General features: G+C 40.6%; 1 protein-coding gene across 1 annotated transcript; it reads right to left on the bottom strand.

Moving 5' to 3' along the window:
• Nucleotides 1–2,314: 2,314 nt before the first annotated feature.
• LOC143651937 (disintegrin and metalloproteinase domain-containing protein 20-like) lies at nucleotides 2,315–4,827 on the bottom strand. Its single transcript, XM_077122875.1, has one exon. The coding sequence runs from the start codon at nucleotides 4,696–4,698 to the stop codon at nucleotides 2,437–2,439; it is 2,262 nt and encodes a 753-aa protein (XP_076978990.1). The 5' UTR covers nucleotides 4,699–4,827; the 3' UTR covers nucleotides 2,315–2,436.
• Nucleotides 4,828–20,500: the final 15,673 nt, after the last annotated feature.

Below are 20,500 nucleotides of genomic sequence, written 5' to 3' on the forward strand. Positions count from 1 at the left end.
CTGTCTATGTGGGAGATGACTCCCAGGGGTGTGGACCTTCCTGGTAACTTGGGACAGAAATCCTAGAATGAGCTGACACTTAGCATCAAGGAATTGAGAAAACCTTCTCAACCAAAAAGTGGGGGGGGGGGGGCGGAGAAGAGTGAAATGAGACAAAGTAAAGTATCAATGGCTGAGAGATTATAAACAGAGTCAAGAGGTTATCCTGGAGGTTATGCTCACGTATTAAACAGATATCACCTTGTTAGTCAAGATGTAGTGGAGAGGCTGGAGGGAACTGCCTGAAAATGTGGATTGTGTTCCAGTAGCCATGTTTCTTGAAGATGATTGTATAATGATATAACTTTCACAATGTGATTGTGTGATTGTAAACACTTTGTGTCGGATGCTCCTTTTATCTACCGTATCAACAGATGAGTAAAACATATGGAATAAAAATAAATAATAGGGGGAACAAAGTTAAAATAAATTTAGTAGATTGAAATGCTAGTGATCAATGAAAGGGAGGGGTAAGGGGTATGGTATGTGTGAATTTTTTTTTGTTGTCTTTTTATTTCTTTTTCTGAATTGATGCAAATATTCTAAGAAATGATCATGATGATGAATATGCAAATAAGTGATGATACTGTGAATTACTAATTATATATGTAGAATGGAATGATCATATGGTAAGAATGTTTTGTTTGTTGTTATATATTTTTTTAATTAATTAAAAAAAGAAGTAAAAAAATCTACAGTATAATCTTAAGAATTTCTGGAGCCTTGCAGTCTAAGTAAAGACTGAGTAACTTACAACGCTCCTTGTTTTATAGGTACAAGGTTGCTGCCCCAGACGTGTAAAAATATGGAAAGAAATCTATTAATTTTTAGATGACTTCTCAGGATCCGTTTTATTAAAATTGTAAGATGAGGGACATGACTGTCAGGGGTGTAAATCTCCGTGGCAATGTGACCCAAGTCAACCAGGATGAACCTGGCATTATGTGAGAAAGGCTTCTTAAGCAAAAGGGGGAAGAGAAATGAAACAAATAAAGTTTCAGTGGCTGAGAAATTTCAAAGTTGAGAGGCCATTCTGGAGGTTATTACCATACATTATATACATATACCTTTTCAGTTTTTGCTGTAATGGAGCAGCTAGAGGAAAATACCTGAAATTGGTGAACTGCAATCTTGATTCTTGAAGATGATTGAATAACTATAGAGCTTTAAGGTGTGAACATGTATGTGTGAAAACTTGTGACTGACACTCCCTTTAGCTTCTGTATGGACTGATGAGTTAAAAAAAAAAAAAAGACCAAATAAGGGGAAAAAACAAAACAAAACAAACGAAGAAAAAACAACAGAGCTGATACATTACATTCTCTTCGATTTTGTATTCCATTTGCCTTTTAAGAATAATAGATTATAGCCAGAAGAATGTAACTCAGAGATTGGAATATAAGTACACTTTCCATTCGACATAATTGGAAACTGAATAAAGTTTGAGAAGTATTTTCTCATAACACAACCCCAAATGTCATCCCCAATAACCTGTCTCAGATTGTAATCCTTTCACCTGTAACAAAAATGCTACAGATTCATGCATCTGTATATAAAATAATTTATTGTCTAGAATACAGATGAGTAGCAACAGAATGAATATTTATAATTATATAGTTCTCAAAAGCATTATAAGCATTTTAAGACATTTACAAAGGTTTTCATAATGATTTTCTTTTTATTCATACACCAAGTAGCTGTATAGTTTTTCTTTATGTTTAGAAACAAGACAATAGACTTTGAGACACTGTGATCTACCCCCATGCAAATCAAGAAAGCATCAGACAAAAGCATAAATCTTTACTTGAACTCTGTTAAATGTCACAGAATACAAGGCCAACTCCAGATACTGCAAAACATAACCTTGAACATCAGAGTGGTAATAAGACTGAAGTATTATTTGTATTAAATGTATCATATTTAAAAAACTATATATTGGTTTTGAGTAAGATCAAATAGTTATCAAGCACTAAAATCAATGTTAAATTCACATCCACATGCCACAAAAGCTTTCGATCTTCCTACTGCATCACTTTCAAGTATATTTTTACGTGCAGTTTGTTAAACTAACAAGAATCTAGCTCATAACCAATTGAGATAAAAAGTCCCTGAAGCTGGAGAAATAATTGTGTAAAGTATATGATTTGTTAAAAGTGCGTCTATAAAAATTAGGATCCAAATCTTAAATAAGCACAGGTCCTCCTCCTACTGAATCCAAGTGTTTCTGCTATCACCTATAAAAGTTTACAGAACATAATCAGACATGGAAAGTTAGTTAAATTTAAACGCACAAAACTTTTTAATTGCCAAGTCATTTTATTTCAAGATGACCACATCAGAATAGCTAAGGGATTATGTAATTGTCAAAGTGATTACTGATCACTTTCCCCTTGGTGGCTACATGGATTCTGTGGGCTCCGTTTTGGTTTTGTCATCAACAGTTTTCTTCTGTAACAATTTTTGTGTATATCTTTGAACTTGTGTAAGGGCGCCAACGATCAACACAAACAGGAAAAGACTTATGCGAACCATTAGCGTAACTAGTACCTTGTTTATATTAACAATTATTCTGGCTTGAATACCAATGTCTCTGTCAGGTGGAGGGCCACTATTTATACTGCCACCTGATCCTTTCTGTTCACAAAGTGGTGGTTTCCAACCACGCTGACAGTGGCAATTTTTCTTGTTGTTGCAGACCCCTCTGAAATTGCATTTCTTCACATCACAATCAAAACGCAAGTCTTGATAATAAGTACAGTTCTGTCTTAAACAGTATCTTCCTGGACCACAAGTTGCCCCATCCACCACAAGCCCCATGTCAAGCACTTCTGCCCCATAGTGTACCTCATATCCAACGCACGTTACTTGTTTACTACCTGGTACTATTATGCGACGAAATGTAGTGTGCTCACCTCCACCAGGAATATGGTCAATACTACCACAGTGCAGCATTCCACAAAGAACATCATCCTCTTCACATTTAAACGGCCTTGCTCCCCCTGGGTGCCCCCTCACTCCACAGTTTCCAAAACGGTCGCCTATCATATTCAACCTGTTATAGCATGCTGGTGAAGCGTCTTTTATCTGGTAGCCAAAAAGAGCTTGGCACTGCAGATCACGATCACTACAGTTTCCTCTCACACAAACGGCTGATGGTGAACATGGGGTTCCATCTTGGACATAAAAGTTACCTCGGCATGCACTCGTTTTTCCATCACAGTATTCTGGTAGGTCACAAATACCAAGTATCTCTCTGCAGGTCGTTCCAGGAGGAGCATATTTGCAGCTTGAGCAGCAAGGTCCTCTATCACAAGTACTGCCAAGGGTGAGGGCACAATTAGTCCCACAGCACTTACTTTTCATACACTCTTTTATGGAGCCACAGTCACATTCTTCATTCTGATTTATGACCTGGTCTCCACAACGAGGAGCTATATAAGGAAAGTTATTGTATGGGGTCAACTTATAACTCAGACAAGGATCCCATTGATTTTTCCGTCTATGCAGTCTTTCATAAGAACAATTGCTCAACATATCTAGAAGACCAGGCGCAGGAGACATGACACAGTTGGTTCTTCGAAAACAGTGACAACCTGTTTCATCATGCACAAGGCTGAGCAAATGACCTACCGTATGTGCTGTAATAGTTGCAGCCAGAAATGTATGAAACCTTGCTACATATACATATGAGGCTCCCCAGTTCGGATTGCATACGCCTTCATGGTAGGCAAAATATGTGTGGTCTCCTAATTTATGTCCCGTTAGAAGAACTGATGAATCATGTGGAAGGGCTCCCCAAAATCCATAATATTTCCACAAACCGAAATTACCTATAATAACTCCTGCACCTTGCCCTGGAGCTAATGAAAAAGCATCCTTTCCATCCCATATACACAACACAACTACCATGACATCTAGATGACCTTGTGAGTAAATGGTGTGAAGTATGTTGTTTAGGAGCACAATCTTCTCTATTACATTAGTCTTGTTCGAGCTTAATCTAAATAATGAATTGGAAACTGTATAGTGAAGTTTCAGGAATTTCCTATGTGGCCACCACAGATAAACGGGGCTTGCTCTAGGAGTTCCAGCAAATATTGTCTGTTCAAATACTTGATTACTTTCTTCCTCTTCATTCTTACACCTTTCAACCTGGCCTGATGTCCCTTCTGACACAAGCAGAGAAACCACGTGCTCAAATTTGGAAGATGCCTCCAAGGGTTTGATCTCATAAGTAAAGTCATCCACCTGCAGCATGCCATGCAGACCCCCATAGCAGGTGTCCAGTGTGGCCATGGACCCAGGAACCCCTTCCAGGAAGCTGTAGTAGTAGCAATCTCGAGGGACATAGGGGTAATCCTCCTGCATGGCGCCTTGATCACTATTGGTAATAACAGGAAAATGTCTGGGCAGCAGCCTCTTCTTTACCTTCATGTGAACCACGTGTCTTCGGCCATGGAAGCGCATGCTGTAGGAGAGCTGGCCTGGCATCTCAGCTCCACCCACCCTGCGGGGCATCTTCCTGGGGATCACAACTTCAGAGGAAGTGAATCTCCATGCTGGTGGGTCATGGGAGCAGCAGACAGAGGACCAGAGGGTCCAGAACAGATGCACCAAGAGAGGACCTCTCAGGAGAGTCTGGGCCCAGGCAGGCCCCATGAGTGTGAGGGTCTGAGAGCTGAGAAAACGCAATCAAGTGGGAGACAAGCCCAGTAGTTTGAAACAGCAGCTTTCCCAGCAGGGCAGTCATGAGGAGATTTGAGTGGTGCTGGTCTCCAGTGAGTGGGGGAGATGGGGTGGGAAGGTTATTACATAACAATGGAGGGCTCATTAGGGGAGGCTTAGTGAACTGAGGGCCCTAGAGGAGGAGATCTAGGGAAGATGGAAAATAGGGGAGCTAAAGGGTCCTGTATTTCCTTGGAGAAGTCAAAGAAGAAGAATAAATGTGTTTGCTGCAATTTTAGGGTGGTTATAACAAGTTTTTTCTCAAATCATATTGAAGTAAGGAGTTTGCCTCTAATTAAAACAGGGGGATGTAAACAATGGTGAGGAGAGAGGAAGCTTCTTCTTGCAGGGGTTTTGAAGGTACAATTAGCCTGACTCACATTTTATAGAAATAGGGTAGAGTTCAGGAGAGTGATGGAAAAATAATATAGATAGACATCATGAATGGAAAAAGTGGAGGTATAACTATTAAGAGTTTCTTAATGCAGCTCTACTTACTCCTACTTTATGATCCAGAAATGCCACTCCTAGGATTTACTCAAATAGTTTTGTATGTGATTATTCATAGGTGCATCGTTCATAAATTTATCCCATAAACTGTAAAAACTTGTCCTCTATAGGCAATGGATAAAAACCTGGTGGTATATTCAACCAATAGAGTAATCAAAAGTAAAGTGAGATACTGAATATTCAAATGGGCAATGACCAGGAAACTCTGACCCCTCTATAAGCAGTAACTACACTAGGATTTCCTGGCCTGTTACCTGCAATAAGTGAACTAGGAAGCTGGCCATTACCCACACCATACATTCTAGAAGGCAAACTATAGTTCCTGTAGCAATCAGTGTAAAATACCATTTTTTAATTTTTTTTTAATTGAAGTTTTAGGTTTCCCAATAAACCGTGCAGAAAATATAGAGTTCCCATATATCCCCTCCCCCACTCAGTTTTACTATTGGTAAAAATGTGAATTGACTTTTTGATTGATGAAAGAATATTTCTAAAAAAAAAGAAGAATATTACTATAATTACAGTATTAACTATACTCCATGGTCTACATTATGGTTCACAGTTTCCGTTGTATACACCTATGATGTTTTTCTCTTTTAAATTTTATTCTAGTAACAGATGCAACCTAAAATTTCCCCTTTTAACCACAAGCAAATATATAATTCAGTGATGTTAATTATATACCCAACATTGTATACCCTTCACTATTATCCATGAACAAACCTTTTCCATAACATCAAACAGATTTTGTACCAGTTAAGTATTAACTCCCTTGTCCCTACTCCCTTTAGGGCCCCTGGTAACCTGTATTCTAGTTTCTTAGTCTATGAATTTGGTTCTTCTAATTATTTCACATCATGAGTTATTCATTGTTTGCCCTCCCGTGTCTGACTTATTTCACTCAACATGATGCCTTCTAGGTTCCTCCATGTTCTCACATGGATCAAAGCCTTATTCCTCTATTCAGTTGAATAATATTCCATTGTATGTATCACCACATTTTATTATCACTTATCAGTTGATGGATATTTTGGTTTGCTTAGATCTTTTACCAATTGTGAATAATGCCGCTGTGAAAGCCAGTGTTAAACATTTGTTTGAGTCCCTACTTCCCATACTTTGGGGTATATTCCTAATAGTTGGACTGCTCCAACATATGGTAGTTCTACATTTAGCTTTCTGAGGAACCAGAAAACTGTCTTCCACAGTCACTATACCATTCTACATTGCCAGCAAAAATGAATATGTGTTCGTAATTCTCCACATCCTCTCCAATACTTGTTAATTTCAGGGGTTTTTTATATAGCTGCTCTCCATTTAATACAAGAAAATGTTAGGCATAGAAGACAGGACCCCTTCCCCTCAGGATGTAACTACCCCTGGCAAATATTTCAGAAAGCCTCTCTCACCCCAACCCATGCCAGCCCGGTATCTCCTTCACCATCCATCAGCTGCCCTCTTGTGATAACCTCTTGTTACTCAGCCTCCACTTTCAGGCAAATGCATTCTTGTGTAAACTCCCCTTACTATCTGCCATCCAGTATTTACAACCCTGCATGCCTAAGGCAACATTTACATTTTAAACTCACTGATGGAAAGCTGCCAACTCCTCACTTAGCCCCCTATTTCTGAAAACTAGCCAGTAGAGACCTGCCTAACCCTTGCCCCCCAACTTCCTAACCCTAAGCCTTCAAAACCCTACCTGCTGCTACCTCCAGGCAGCCATTTGTTTCTGTCTTCAAATGTTGCCCAGGCCGCTCTGTTTTTCCCTGAAATAAAGCCTTTGCCTGAATTCCTTTGACCCTCCTCATTCCTGGTGAGTTTGCTGAGTTTGCCTTTCAGAAATGGTATCCTGATGTGGTTTTTATTTGCATTTCCCTGATGGCTAAAGATACTGAGTAACTTTATAGTTTTATGGCTATCAGTATTTCACCTTTGGAGAGGTCTGTTTGTGTCTTTGCCTGCTTTTAAATTAGGTTCTTTCTCTTTTTATTGTGAAGTTGAAGGATTTCTTTGTGCATATGGATATTTCTCTTTTATGCAATGTGGCATTACCAAATACTTTCTCCTATTGTGTAAGTTGTAAGGTAACCTTCATGATAAAATCCTTTGAGGACAAATAGCTTCTAATTTTCATGAGGTCCCTTTCATCTCCTTTTCTTTTTTTTTTTTTTGTCTGTGTGTGTACTTTGGATACAAAGTCTAAGAAACCTTTGGTTAACACAGGTTCTGAAGATCCTTTCCTGCCCTTTCTTTGAGGAGTTTTATAGTTCTAACTCTCATGTTAGATCATTTTGAGTTGATTTGGGCATAAGAGGTGAGGTACAGATCCTCCTTCTTTCATTTTGCAAATGGATATCCAGTTGTCCCAGGACATTTGTGGAAGAGATGGTTCTTTCTCAATTGCTTAGTATTTGGAAACTTACCAAAACTCAGTTGTCCATGTGAAAATAGAATGAGCAATAAATACAGTATGAGTAATAAGTACAGCAACCACCTTGAATTGCATGAGCTTCCACTTTATCCAAGGAACTATGAAGAAGAAAGGAGGCCAAATGAGCTAGATTGACATACCAGTGATCCTTTGCAGGGGTGAGTGAGGCCTCTCCACCCTGAGAAGAAGGGAAACTGCAGCCAGTAAGTCAAGACCAGTGATAAAGGGTCTGCTGACAGTTACCAGATAGCCAGGACCTTACACAAACATCCTGTTCCTGTACCTCACTAATTAACCAATTGATGCCTGCCCAAGGACTCCATACTGGTTAACTCATACACTCCCTCACTAGTCCCTTTCCCTCACTCCCCCTTCCCTTAAACAGCCATATAAGCCATTTCCACAGCCCAACATTTTGAGCATAACCCACATTTGGTGTAGCTCCACTACATGTGGCTCTTGCTCAGTAAAGCCTATATTATTTTAGCAGGAAAATCCTCTATTTTTTATCAGAAAATGTGGAACTTTTTCCGTAGGTCTCTAGCTGCTTAAATGTTAACAGCCATAAATGTTGGGAGACTGGAATGGAAAACAGTTTCACCAACCTTCTTGATCTGTTTGAACTCCCCTTTTACCCAGAAAACTGTGGAGAAAAAGCAGGAAATAACTAAAGAAGGCTGACATACCAACAAACATTTTTGGTGCTGATTAAGTTGCCTGCCTCCAGGAGAAGCAGGAACTGTGATTAACAAGCCATGCTGACACCATCAATTTATCTTCACCAGATGGGCCCATTTCTGCACATGCAAGCTGCCTGGCCAGTTTTGCAGCATTATGCCCCATGACACAAGGACATCTGCTCCAGTCAACTCACATAGCTCAAGTCTCTCTTGTCCCCCTCCCCAATCCCCCATACCCTTTCTTTGTTCTGAGCAGCCATATAAACATAAACGGCTTCCCTGACACTTTGCCTTGAGCATTCACTCTCTTTAGTTCTGCAAGGATGCTTTGTGGTCCATCTTTCTGATTTCATCGTCTGGCTCACCTAGGTAACCCCTCTCAGATTTCCAAACTCCTACCGTTTTGTGGTTGACATCAAATCCATTTGTTGAGCTGAAGTCTGATCAGGCCCTCTGCTACAGTCTCTGTTTTTGATCTACAGGTAAGAGAATTCCCTATTGTTTCTCTACTGTTGTTCATCTTTTAATCATGAGAAAAACTCAGTCAGTTGACTCTAAGCGAGTGCCTCCACACTCTGTGGCTGCCCATTTTGTGTTCTCTATCTTTGGCCCTAATTCTTCTTCTTTGACAAAAAAGTATACAAAACTAAATTCTGATGACCCTAAGTTATCTTGGCCTCGGTGAGGATTTTTGAGTGTTCCAAATTAAATTATATTAAGGAAAAGTTCAGCTTCCAAAGTTTGTACTAAAATTCCTGAATGGGATGCTTTTTATAAGTAGCTTTTAGTAGCTATCACACATGAGTCCAAAGCCTAGTTAGAATCCACTAAAGAAAAGATAAAAGATCTTAAGATGGAAACTCTGATCTAATGGAAAATTCCCTGATCTCTGAAAGGAAACTGAGGCAAGAGTTCTTGCCCCGGTCAAAGCCACCATCCTCCCCATCATGCTCCATGCCCAACACCCCTTCCAAATTTCCTAAACCTCTTTACCCCCTGCCACCTAAGCCTGATCACCCTCCACCTCCCATCACTCCTAAGGTTTGCTCTCCCCATGTTTGCCTCAACCTCATCTCTTAGTTTTCCTTTAAAGTCAGAAACATGTACCATCTGGGACAATGATGATGGAACCAAAGACATGCCTTGGTATGGTTATACCTCCTAGACTCCAAGTGAATTAGCTAGTTTTACTAAAAGCCTACCCAACCCCTGATAAGATTCTGCCAGCTTCTGCCACCAGTTTGAAATCCCCTGTCCCACTTACAAACCAGGTGTCCCTGCTCTTTCCCAATTACTCCAATTTGTTGTTAGCCAGGGATACTCCCTCCACTTTTTGTCAGAGCATCTGTGACATTCAATACTATCTTAGGCAAGAATAGACCCCCAGTGAACACTGGGCTGTAACCTAGCACCTTCCAAAGGTCCTGCTAGACTCTATTCCCACTGCCTTTCCTAGGCCACTTGATCTTTCAAATGTCTGAGCCATAAAACTAAAAGGAGAATCTGTTTATGAATATTGCTCATGTTTCACTGTAATTTATGATGCAAACTCTGACTGAACCCCAGCCATCCTGAGCTCTTATTAACTATCACTCTATGCTTTTAGTGGGACCCCACCCTGAACTCTCCACTTTGATTATGCCTAATGTTGATAACTGGCAAACTCTGACACACAAGTCCTTCATACTATTGCCTTGTTCCAGGAATCCCTCAGGTTAGAGCAGAAAGAGTAAAAGACTAAAGTCTTACAGCTGCAGCCAAGCCAGCTTCAGTTCCAGGAAAATTGCCCATTGCCAAACCACCTCTTAATCACCCTCAGGACAGCCTCCCTCCAACCCATAAAGCAGGGTCCTCTCACTACTTCAAACTCCCTGAGCACTGGAAAAATGAATGCCCCCACTAAAATCGCTGAGAAGGACCTTCCAAAAATCTTTACCCACAAGAGACTAATCACACAGCCCACATCTCCCCATACAAAAAAGAAGCAACCACACCATTTAACCCCGATTTTTCAATATGATGGTGCTCCAGGGAGATTAACATGTACCAGCTACCACTATATTAGCCACCTCCTTGTGGTCATCCTGATCACTAGGTTTGGTAGGCCTCTCTCTGTCCTCATTGACTCTGGGACTACACTGACTACCCTAAACCTCCTTTTATGCCCCATGAGTTTGCCCAGAGTCTAAGAGTTCTTACTATTGTGCAGATTATTATCCATCTTTTTTGGCTCTCCTCTTTGAACCTCTTGGGGGTCTTACTGGAACTCACCCATACCTTCTTTCTTCCCCCTCTGACACTTGTCTCCTAGGGTGAGATTTCCTCTCAAGATTTCATGCTACTATCAACTTTCAAACAAAAGGAAGGATTTCACTAACAATTATGGTCTCTGCTCTAGTTTGCTAGCTGCCGGAATGCAATACACCAGAGACGGATTGGCTTTTAATAAAAGGGGATTTATTTTGTTGGTTCTTCAGAGGAAAGGCAGCTAACTTTCCACTGAGGTTCTTTCTTACGTGGAAGGCACAAGATGGTCTCTGCTGGTCTTCTCTCCAGGCCCCTGGGTTTCAACAACTTTCCCCGGGGTGACTTTCTTTCTGCATCTCCAAAGGCCCGGGCTGAGCTGCTAGTGCTGAGATGAGGAATGCCAAGCTGCTTAGCAGTGCTATGTTGCAATCTCTCATTTAAGCACCAGCCAATTAAGTCAAACATCACTCATTGCAGCAGACACGCCTCCTAGCTGACTGCAGATGTAATTGGCAACAGATGAGGTTCACGTACCGTTGGCTTATGTCCACAGCAACAAGACTAGGTATGCTCACCTGGCCAAGTTGACAACTGAATCTAACTAACACAGTCTCCTACCATGCTTCATATTGTCCTCTAATCTGTACACTTCCAGACTCCCCACTACTTCCCTCCAACCATCTTATGTGTTCCTTCTACTTTATGGGCCTTACTCCACCATCATCAGTCATATTCTGAACACCCCCATCCTCCAATTTTATCCAAGTCAAGCCCTCTTTTTACCTTCCCTTTCTTTTCCAATATCCCTGATTTAGTTTGACAGGGCTGCCAGAATGCAGCACACCAGAGACTGATGGTTCTTTATAAGGGGATTTATTTAGTTACAAATTTATGGTTTCTCAGAGGAACGGCAGCTAGCTTTCATCTGAGTTGTCTGTCACATATGAAGGCACATGGCCATGTTTGCTAGCCTTCCAGTCTTGCTGTCCCCAGGGCATGTCTTTTCTGAATCTCCAACCATCTAGGTCTGATCTGCTGAGTTCTCTTCTCCTCTCTCTTTTAGGCCACCAGCTAATTCAATTAAGTATCACTCACTATGGAAAGTATTTTGTTTAGCTGACCACAGATGTAAACAGCCATTGATGGAATTCATATGCTGATGATTTAAGTCCACATTAAAAAAACAGCTAGGCACCACCCCTTGGCCACATTGACACCTGATCCTAACTACTACAGTGCCCACCCCTTCCAATTTGGTAAATATATACAACACCTTAAACCTAAAACTGTCTAAATGGAAAACAATAACAGACATATTTTTCACGATCTCTAAATAGAAAATAATAACAGAATTTTTCTCAGCTAACAATGTTCATCTGTCCTGCTTGCAATGCCCAAAATCTTTCCATTCACAAAATACATTCACTACATCACAATATCCGGGAGCCTTAAATCATTTCAGTAACAATACCAGTAAAATACTACTTCAAAACTAGTGCAAAATCTCATCAAAGTCAGATATAGGCATGGTCTGACTGAAGGCAAAATTTGCCTCTGCCTGTGGACCTGCGAACTTAGAGTAAGTTATCTGTTTCCAACATACAAAGAAGGAGCAGTCACAGGAGAATGATCCCATTGCCATAGGGATAAGTTGGAAGGAAAACGGGGGTCACCAGACCTAAACAATTCTGTAAACCTGCAAGGCAAAGGCCATTAGATTTCAAAGTCTGAGAGTCATTCATCCTCGGGGCTTTAAAAGCAGCAGTCCTACCCTTTCCAAGGGCCTACACAGAGGCCCTGTTCTCTCCAAACTCTGGAGTGAGGGTTGCAACATTGTGGAACATTGGGGAGATAGCCTTTTTCTCGGTCCCACCCTTCTCTAGCATCTGGGTGGCACCCGAATTCTCTGCTATCTCTGAGGCCCACACTCAAACCCATCAGAACTATTGGCGGCACGCAGGCTCCCCCGAATCAGTAGTGTATGTGCTGTACCCTCTCTGGGGCCTGTGGCACCAAAGTCTTCCTGAATATGGAAGCAAATGTCCCACCCTCTATCTCTGGTGCAAATTCACCCCCTCCACATGCACAGGTGGATCTGCTCTCCCAGCCTAAGCTATCTTGGCTTCAGACCTCAGCTCTCATGATTCTGCTTCTGAGCAGCTTCTGAGGCTGCTCTTCCTTCAATTTGTCCCTTTCTTGTCCCTTTTACTTCAAACTGGCAGTGGTTCAATTTATACTGGTTTCACAAAGAAATATTGTTGACTTGGCATGCATTATACAGGGATCAAAGCCACCGGACAATAGGGCCTTCTACAGATCATTTCTGGATAACTCTATCTCCAATCTTGGCATGTCTTGTAATGGTTGACTGTTTCCATGTTTGGTTAAAACCTCATGTGGGGCACTTTACTCTGTCCTCTCATTTTCTGGAAGCCCAGAATTTTCTAGGCCATCACTTTCTGTTTTATTTGCACCCAAACATTCAGTCCTCAATTTATCCTTCTCTTGTCACATTTTACTATAACCTGCAAGAAGAAACCAGGCCACATCTCCAACTTTAGCTTGGAAATTTCATCAGCCTTGTATCCCAGATCATCACATTTAAATTCTCCTTTCCCTACAGCATCAGGAATCAATTTTGCCAAATTTTCTGCCACTTCAAAACAAGGGTTGCCCTCTTTCCAATCTGCAACAAAAGTGTCCTTAGAGTCCATATTTCTACCGACAGTCTTCAAACAATCAAGCCTTTATCTATCAAGCTCCTCACAATTCTTCCAGAATCCTCCCATTAATCATTTAAAAAGTTGTTCTAATATTTAGTATTTGAAAATGCAGCAGCACCCCACTCCTCTGGTACCAAAATCTGTTAGTTTCCTAAGGCTGCTGAAATGTAACACACCAAATATAGACTGGCTTTTAATAAAAGGATTTATTTAAAGTTCTTCAGAGGGAAGGCAGCTAGATTTCATCTGAGTTCTCTGTCACATGGGAAGGCACACGGCAATGTCTGCTCTGTTCTCCTCTGGCTTCTGGATTCCAATGGCTTTCCTTGGGGTGTGTCCTTTCTGCATCTCCAAACATCTGGGTCTGAGCTGCTGGGCTCTCTTCTGATCTCTCTCGTTAAAGCCTCCAGCTAATTAAATATCCTCATTTTGGAAGGTTCTTCCTTTAGCTAGCCACAGATATAATCAGCCATAGGTGAATTCCACATGCTGGTGATAAAAGTCCACAGCAACAGAACAACGGTATCACCTAGCCAAGATGACACCTAAAACTAAATACTACAATCCCCTAAATCCAGCAGCAACAGAAGGAACTAAATCCATAATTCTAAATTTACTTGCTAAAGGCTTTATTATTTCTTACACTAGTCCACACAACAGCAGTATCTTTCCTGTACAAAAGCAAAATAACCATTGTTGAAAGCTTGTACATGATCTCTGCACCATTAATCTCATAATTATACCTAAAACATATGTTGTACCTATCCAAATACCTTTGCATAACCACCACCCCCAAGCCAATTAATTACTTTTGTAGATCTCTGCATTGCTTTCTTTTCTGTAAAACTTTCACCTGAGAGTCAGTATCTTTTCACATTTACGTGGGATAACCATCAATACTCTGGGATTGTACTCCTGCGTCTCCCTCTTATTTCCCCGAGGTATTAAAACAAGACCTTCTGACATTTGTTTTTCTCAGTCAACCCTACTGCAATATGTTGATGATCCCTTCCTTTCCTTTCCTTCTGCTGACTCCTGCACTCAAGACTCATTAACATTTCTAACTGCTTTCGCATCCAAAGGGCACGCATCCTCAAAATAAAAACATCGGTTTGTCCAACCCACTGTTAAATTCCTTGGCCACATTCTCTTCTCTCAAGGATTCTCCCTAGACCACACTCATCTCAAAGCTATCCTTGATTTCCATTGACTAAATACCATGCAACAGCTTCATGCATTTCTAGGACTTCCCGGATATTGTCATTGGTGGGTCCCCTCACTCTCCTGTATTAATCAAGCCATCTGTGACCTCACCCAAAACTCCCAAACTGCTAAGGTAAATTGAACTAAAGGCTAAAGGATGATATTGACGGTGTTTTAAAACTTCAACTTTGTGTGTGACCAAAAGAAGAAATGGCTATTTGGAGTAAAATTTATATTTTCAGTAGTGTACTACCTAATTTAATTTTTATGGTCAGTTTATTCAAGCACTGTAATTACATGGTACCTTGAATAGGGAGTGAGATATTGCTGGTTTGTGCAGGTTAATATGATGGCCCAATCCATCCCAGAGTCATTTGGGCAGAGAATAAAAACATATTTCTAAAGCCCTCTTGAGGGACTGGGGAAAAAGTGTGGAAATGTTAAACTTCTCCTCCTGAGAAATTCCAGATATTCTTGTAAGCACTGGGGACAACCAATTTAATAGGCTGACCCCTTGATCTTGGGGCTTGCCCTGATGAAACTTATTCCTGCAGAGGAGAAGCTAAGCCTACTTATACTTATGCCTAAGAGAGCCCCCAGAGAATGTCTCTTTTTTGCCCAGATATGGCCTTTCTCTTGAAGCCAAGTCAGCAGGTGAACCCACTACTTTCCCCCCTACAGGGGATATGACCCCTAGGGGTATAAATATCCCTGGCAATGTGGGACATGACCCCTGGGGATGAACCTGGCCCTGGCATCATGGGATTGAGAAAAACTTCTTGGCTAAAAGGGGTGAAAGAAATTATAAAAAAGAATTTCAGTAGCTGAGAGATTTCAAATAGAGTTGAAAGTTGATTCTGGAGGTCATTCTGATGTATTTTATAGGTATCCTTTTTCAGTTTTTAGTGGGTTGGAATAACTAGAAAGAAATACCCAAAACTGTTGAACTGTATTCAAGTAGCCTTGATTCTTGAAAGTGATGTATAACTATATAGTTTTTACAGTGTAACTGTGTGATTTTTGAAAACATTGTGACTGACACTTTCTTTCACAAATGCATAGATAGATGAGTAAATAAATGACAAAATAAATAATTAATAGAATGGAGGAATTGTTGAATGTTTTGGGTTCTTTTCCATTTTTATTTTTACTGTTATTATTATATGTTTTTTTTTCTGAGTAATGAAAATGTTCAAAATATTGATTGTGTTGTGAAGCTTACGTATGTAGCAATGAAGCTTAGCTAACCTATGGATGTGCCTAAGATTCATGTCCAGAGGACCTCTTTTGTTGCTCAGATGTGGCCTTTCTCTCTAAGCCCAACTCTTCAAGTGAAACCATTGCCTCCCCCACCCCCACCCCCACTGTGGGACATAACTAACAGGGGTGAAATTCTCCCTGACAGCATGGAAGTTGACTCCTAAGAATGAGCCTGGCTCTGGCACCTTGGAATCAACAAAGCCATCCTGACCAAAAGGGGGAAAAGAAGTGTTACAAATAAGGTATGTATCAGTGGCTGAGAGAGTTCAAATAGAGTCACGAGGCTACTCTGGAGGTCATTTTTACACAAATTTCAGTTAAGACATTGCTACCTGTTCTGCTTTTCTAGCTGCCAGAATGTAATATGCCAGAAATGGAATGGCTTTTAAAAGGGGGGATTTATTAAGTTGCAAGTTTACAGTTCTAAGTTCTTAAAAATGTCCCAATTAAAGCAAGTCTAAAACAATGTCCAAATTAAGGCACCATCAAGAGGTTACCTTCCCTCAAGAAAGGCCGTTGAAGTGAATAAAAAAGTATTTGCAAAGTCCCCTTCGGGGAATGGTGAGAAAGGGGGAAAATTCTGCTTCCTCAAGTTGAATTCCTGATATTCTCACAAGCAGTGTGGACAACCAAAGCTATAGGCTGAGCCTGCAATCTTGTAGTTTGTGCATATGAAACTTAACCCCACAAAGGATAGGTCAAGCCTACTTAAAATTAGGCCTAAGAGTCATCCCCAAGAGAACCTCTTTTGTTGCTCAGATGTGGCCTCTCTTTCCAGCCAACACAACAAGCAAACTCACAACCCTCCCCCTGTCTATGTGGGGCATGACTCCCAGGGGTGTGGACCTTCCTGGCAACATGGGACAGAAATCCTAGAATGAGCTGAGACTTAGCATCAAGGGATTGAGAAAAACCCTAGAATGAACTGAGACTCAGCATCAGGAGATTGAGAAAAACTTCTTGACCAAAAGGCGGTCAAGTGAAATGAGACAAAATAAAGTGTCAATGGCTGAGAGTTTCCAAACAGAGTCTAGAGGTTATCCTGGAAGTTATTCTTATGCATTAAATAGATTTCACCTTGTTAGTCGAAATGTAGTGGAGAGGCTGGAGGGAACTGCCTGAAAATGTGGAGCTGTGTTCCAGTAACCATGTTTCTTGAAGATGATTGTATAATGATCTAGCTTTCACAGTGTTACTGTGTGTTTGTGAAAACCTTATGTCTGATGCTCCTTTTATCTACCTTATCAACAAATGAGTAAAACATTTGGAATAAAGATGAATAATAGGGGGAACAAATGTTAAAATAAATTTAGATTGATATGCTGGTGATCAGTGAGGGGGAGGGTTGGGGGTATGGTATGTATGAATTTTTTTCTGTTTTCTTTTTATTTATTTTTCTGAATAGATGCAAATGTTCCAAGAAATGATCATGATGATGACTATGCAATTATGTGATGATATTGTGAATTACTGATTATAAATGTAGAATGGAATGATCAAAAGTTAGAATGTTTGCATTTGGTGGGGTTTTTTTGGTATTTTTTTAAAAATTAATAAAAAATTAATTTAAAAAAAGGCCATTGAAGTTCAAGGTTTGTCTCTCAACTGGAAAAGCACACGGTGAACATGGCAACACCTGCTAGCTTTCTCTCAATGCTTCCTTTTTCATGAATCTCCCCTGGGGCATTTTCCTTCTTCATCTCCAAAGGTCTCTGGCTGTGTGGGCTCTCATGGTTCTTTTGGCTGTCCTATGGCTATTTCCAAAATGTTTACCTCTTTTAAAGGATTCCAGTAAACAAATCAAGACCCACATCTCCCTCTAATCAAAGATTAATACCCACAATAAGGCAAGTCACATCTCCATGGGGATAATCTAATCAAGTTTCCAGCCTACAGTACTGAGTAGGGATTAGAAGTTGGATCAGGATTAAAACATTCCTTTTTTAGAGTACATAATCCTTTCAAATTGGCACACTACTTATCATAACTTTCCAAATCCCAACACAAACCATTCCTGTCAATCCTAAAGAATAGCTATGGCATTAAATAAGATTCTACAAAGGTCCATGCACTCGGGTAATTTTCCAGAAACCTACAACCACCAGATGGGTCCCTGGACAAGATAAGTCCTGAAATGCAGAGGAAGCTGCCTCTCCAGAACATCAACTCATTCCATCCCCCTATTCATATAATTGACAGCCGCTTCCAACATGACAAAGTTAGCATGACCATAGCCCCAAAACCCCTAAAGAGTGGGAAAAGGATCAGAAGTGATGGTGGGGTTATACAGAGAAGGTAGGGTTTAACAAATGAGTCTGATTGCTGAATCATTATATTGATATGTCTTTTAGTCTCCAGTATCTTATAGCAGCTAGAAGTAAAAACCTAAAATTCTGGAACAGTGACCCATAATAATTTCTGAAATCTGTTCTACAACTAATTGTAGCGATGTGCTTTGAAACTTATTACTTTTTAGTATAAATGCTATTTTTCACAAAAAAAAAAAGAGAAGGAGCTGTATGACAGAGAAGATGCGTTTAACAAATGACTATGACTCCTGAATCATTATATTGAAATTTGTTTCCTCTTTAGTGTCTTGAAGCAGCTAAAAGAAAAAATGAAAACTTGGGTAACTGTAATCCATACCAAAATCTAAAATCTGTTCTATAACTGCTTGTTAAAATGTACTTGGAAATTTATTGCTTTTTGTATATTTGCTATATTTCACAATTTAAAAAATGTATTGTGGTGATGAATGCACAGCCATATGATTATACTATGAACTACCGATTGTATACTTTGGATGATTACAGCATAGGTGAATATATCTCAATAAAATTGCATTTAAAGAAAAATCTTCCCCTTATATTGCTGAGGGGAAGCTAGAAGCGTTTATAAAATTTAAAAAGGAAAACAAAACCTCCCATCCTGAACACTTCTCGCTTTCCAATTCTGCCCTCTCAGCCTTCCAATTACTGCAGCAAGTACTGCTAAAACCCCCTTCCCTAGGCTTTCCTAATTACTCCCTCCCCTTCCAGATTTTTGCCGATGAGAAATGAGGGATTGCTTGTGGGATACTAACACAACAACATGTTGATCGTTGCCACACTATCAGCTCTTATAGCCCGACTTTAGATACAGTGACTTGGGGCCTTCCCTCTTGCCCACATGCAGTTGTAGCCACTGCAACTTTGGCCTGAGCAGTCTCTGAGAGTGACTGTAGACTCAGCTCTCATGATTTTGTGCCCCACACTGTAAAAGCTTTGCTAAATAGCTACCACACCAGCATCTTTCTCCCATCTATAAATTGCACTTTGTAGCTTGTTTGTTAAGCAACCCGAACATCCCTGTTGAGCATGTTGAAACCCTAAGCCTGGCGATCTTTCTCCCTGAATCCTTTGATGAAGATGAACCTCATGACTGCCTCACCCTTTTTGACCCTGTTCTCTGTCTGAGACAAGATTTTAGTTGAAACTCACTAAACAACTCTGATTATGTCTGGTTTACTGATGACTCGTGTTACCATAATGAGCTCAGGGACTTAATTTCAGGTTGTGGAATAACAACCTACTCTTTAATTGGTGAGAATGGGCCACTCCCTAATGCCTCCTCAACATAGCAGACAGAACTTGCCGCTGTTGCCTGGGCACATGAACTAGCCCAAAGGAAGACCATAGATGTTAACACCGACAGCTGTTTTGATTTCAGGGCTGCTAATGATTTGGAGATGCTCTGGATGCCACACAGTCTCCTCACCTCCTCTGGGCAATCAATTAAAAATAAATCTGGGTAAGCTATCTCTTAGAAATTCTTCTGCTCCCCAAAGGTATTGCCATTGATAAAACAGCTTGCCACAGTAAAACAGGCTCAGAAGCCCAGGAAATTGATCTAGCTAATTTTGCAGCATGCCAAGGTACAGCAGCATTCCTCTATGAAAAGCAACACTCTATTCAAGTTTTCTGGGTGCCAGAAATTGGCCCTAAGGAAGTTCTTTAAGCAATACTTTGCACTGCCAACAGGCTATGCCAGAAACAAGGCAGATCCCAAGATCCCAAATCTGGGCTTTGGATTGGACCAAACAGACTCCTTGTCCTTCTACATGTCCTCATGCTACATATGATGAGGTCCCTAGATGCACAGACCCACTGGAGCCCAAACAAACTAAAGACACTCACTCAAAGGTATTAGTCACGCAATTTAGGAACAGCTGCTTGACACGTTGCCACCAACTGCAGTCCCTGCCCCACTACAACCCATTACAATCATTGTACCCTGTTCCTGGAAGATTTCCTCCAGCCAGGGGAACCTTCAAAATCTGGCAGATTGACTTCATTCAACTCTCACTCTGTCAAGGGTATAAGTATTGTCTTATTATAGTCTGTATGTTTTCCAGATGGGTTGAAGCCTTTCTGGTAAAAGAAGCAATTGCAAAAATTCTTTTACAAAAAATCATTCCCTGGTGGAGAATCTCTCATGAAATCCATAATGACTGTGGTATCTACTTTATCAGGCAGACTCTTTCTAAATTCCTATCAACCTCACCCATCTTACAGTGCCTCCACTGGGCCTACCACCCTCAGTCTTTAGGCATAATCAAATCCCTGTTAGAAAATCTCTCTGAACAATTCTCTCTTCCCTGGGTAAAAGTTCTCTCCTCAGTTCTAAAGAAATTGTACGGA

The sequence above is a fragment of the Tamandua tetradactyla genome, chromosome 12, assembly GCF_023851605.1.
Source record: "Tamandua tetradactyla isolate mTamTet1 chromosome 12, mTamTet1.pri, whole genome shotgun sequence".
NCBI classification, from domain to species: domain Eukaryota; kingdom Metazoa; phylum Chordata; class Mammalia; order Pilosa; family Myrmecophagidae; genus Tamandua; species Tamandua tetradactyla.

Excerpts from the sequence above, each read along its gene's own strand:
- LOC143651937 (XM_077122875.1), bottom strand. The coding sequence starts at position 4,698 with ATGGGGCCTGCCTGGGCCCAGACTCTCCTGAGAGGTCCTCTCTTGGTG.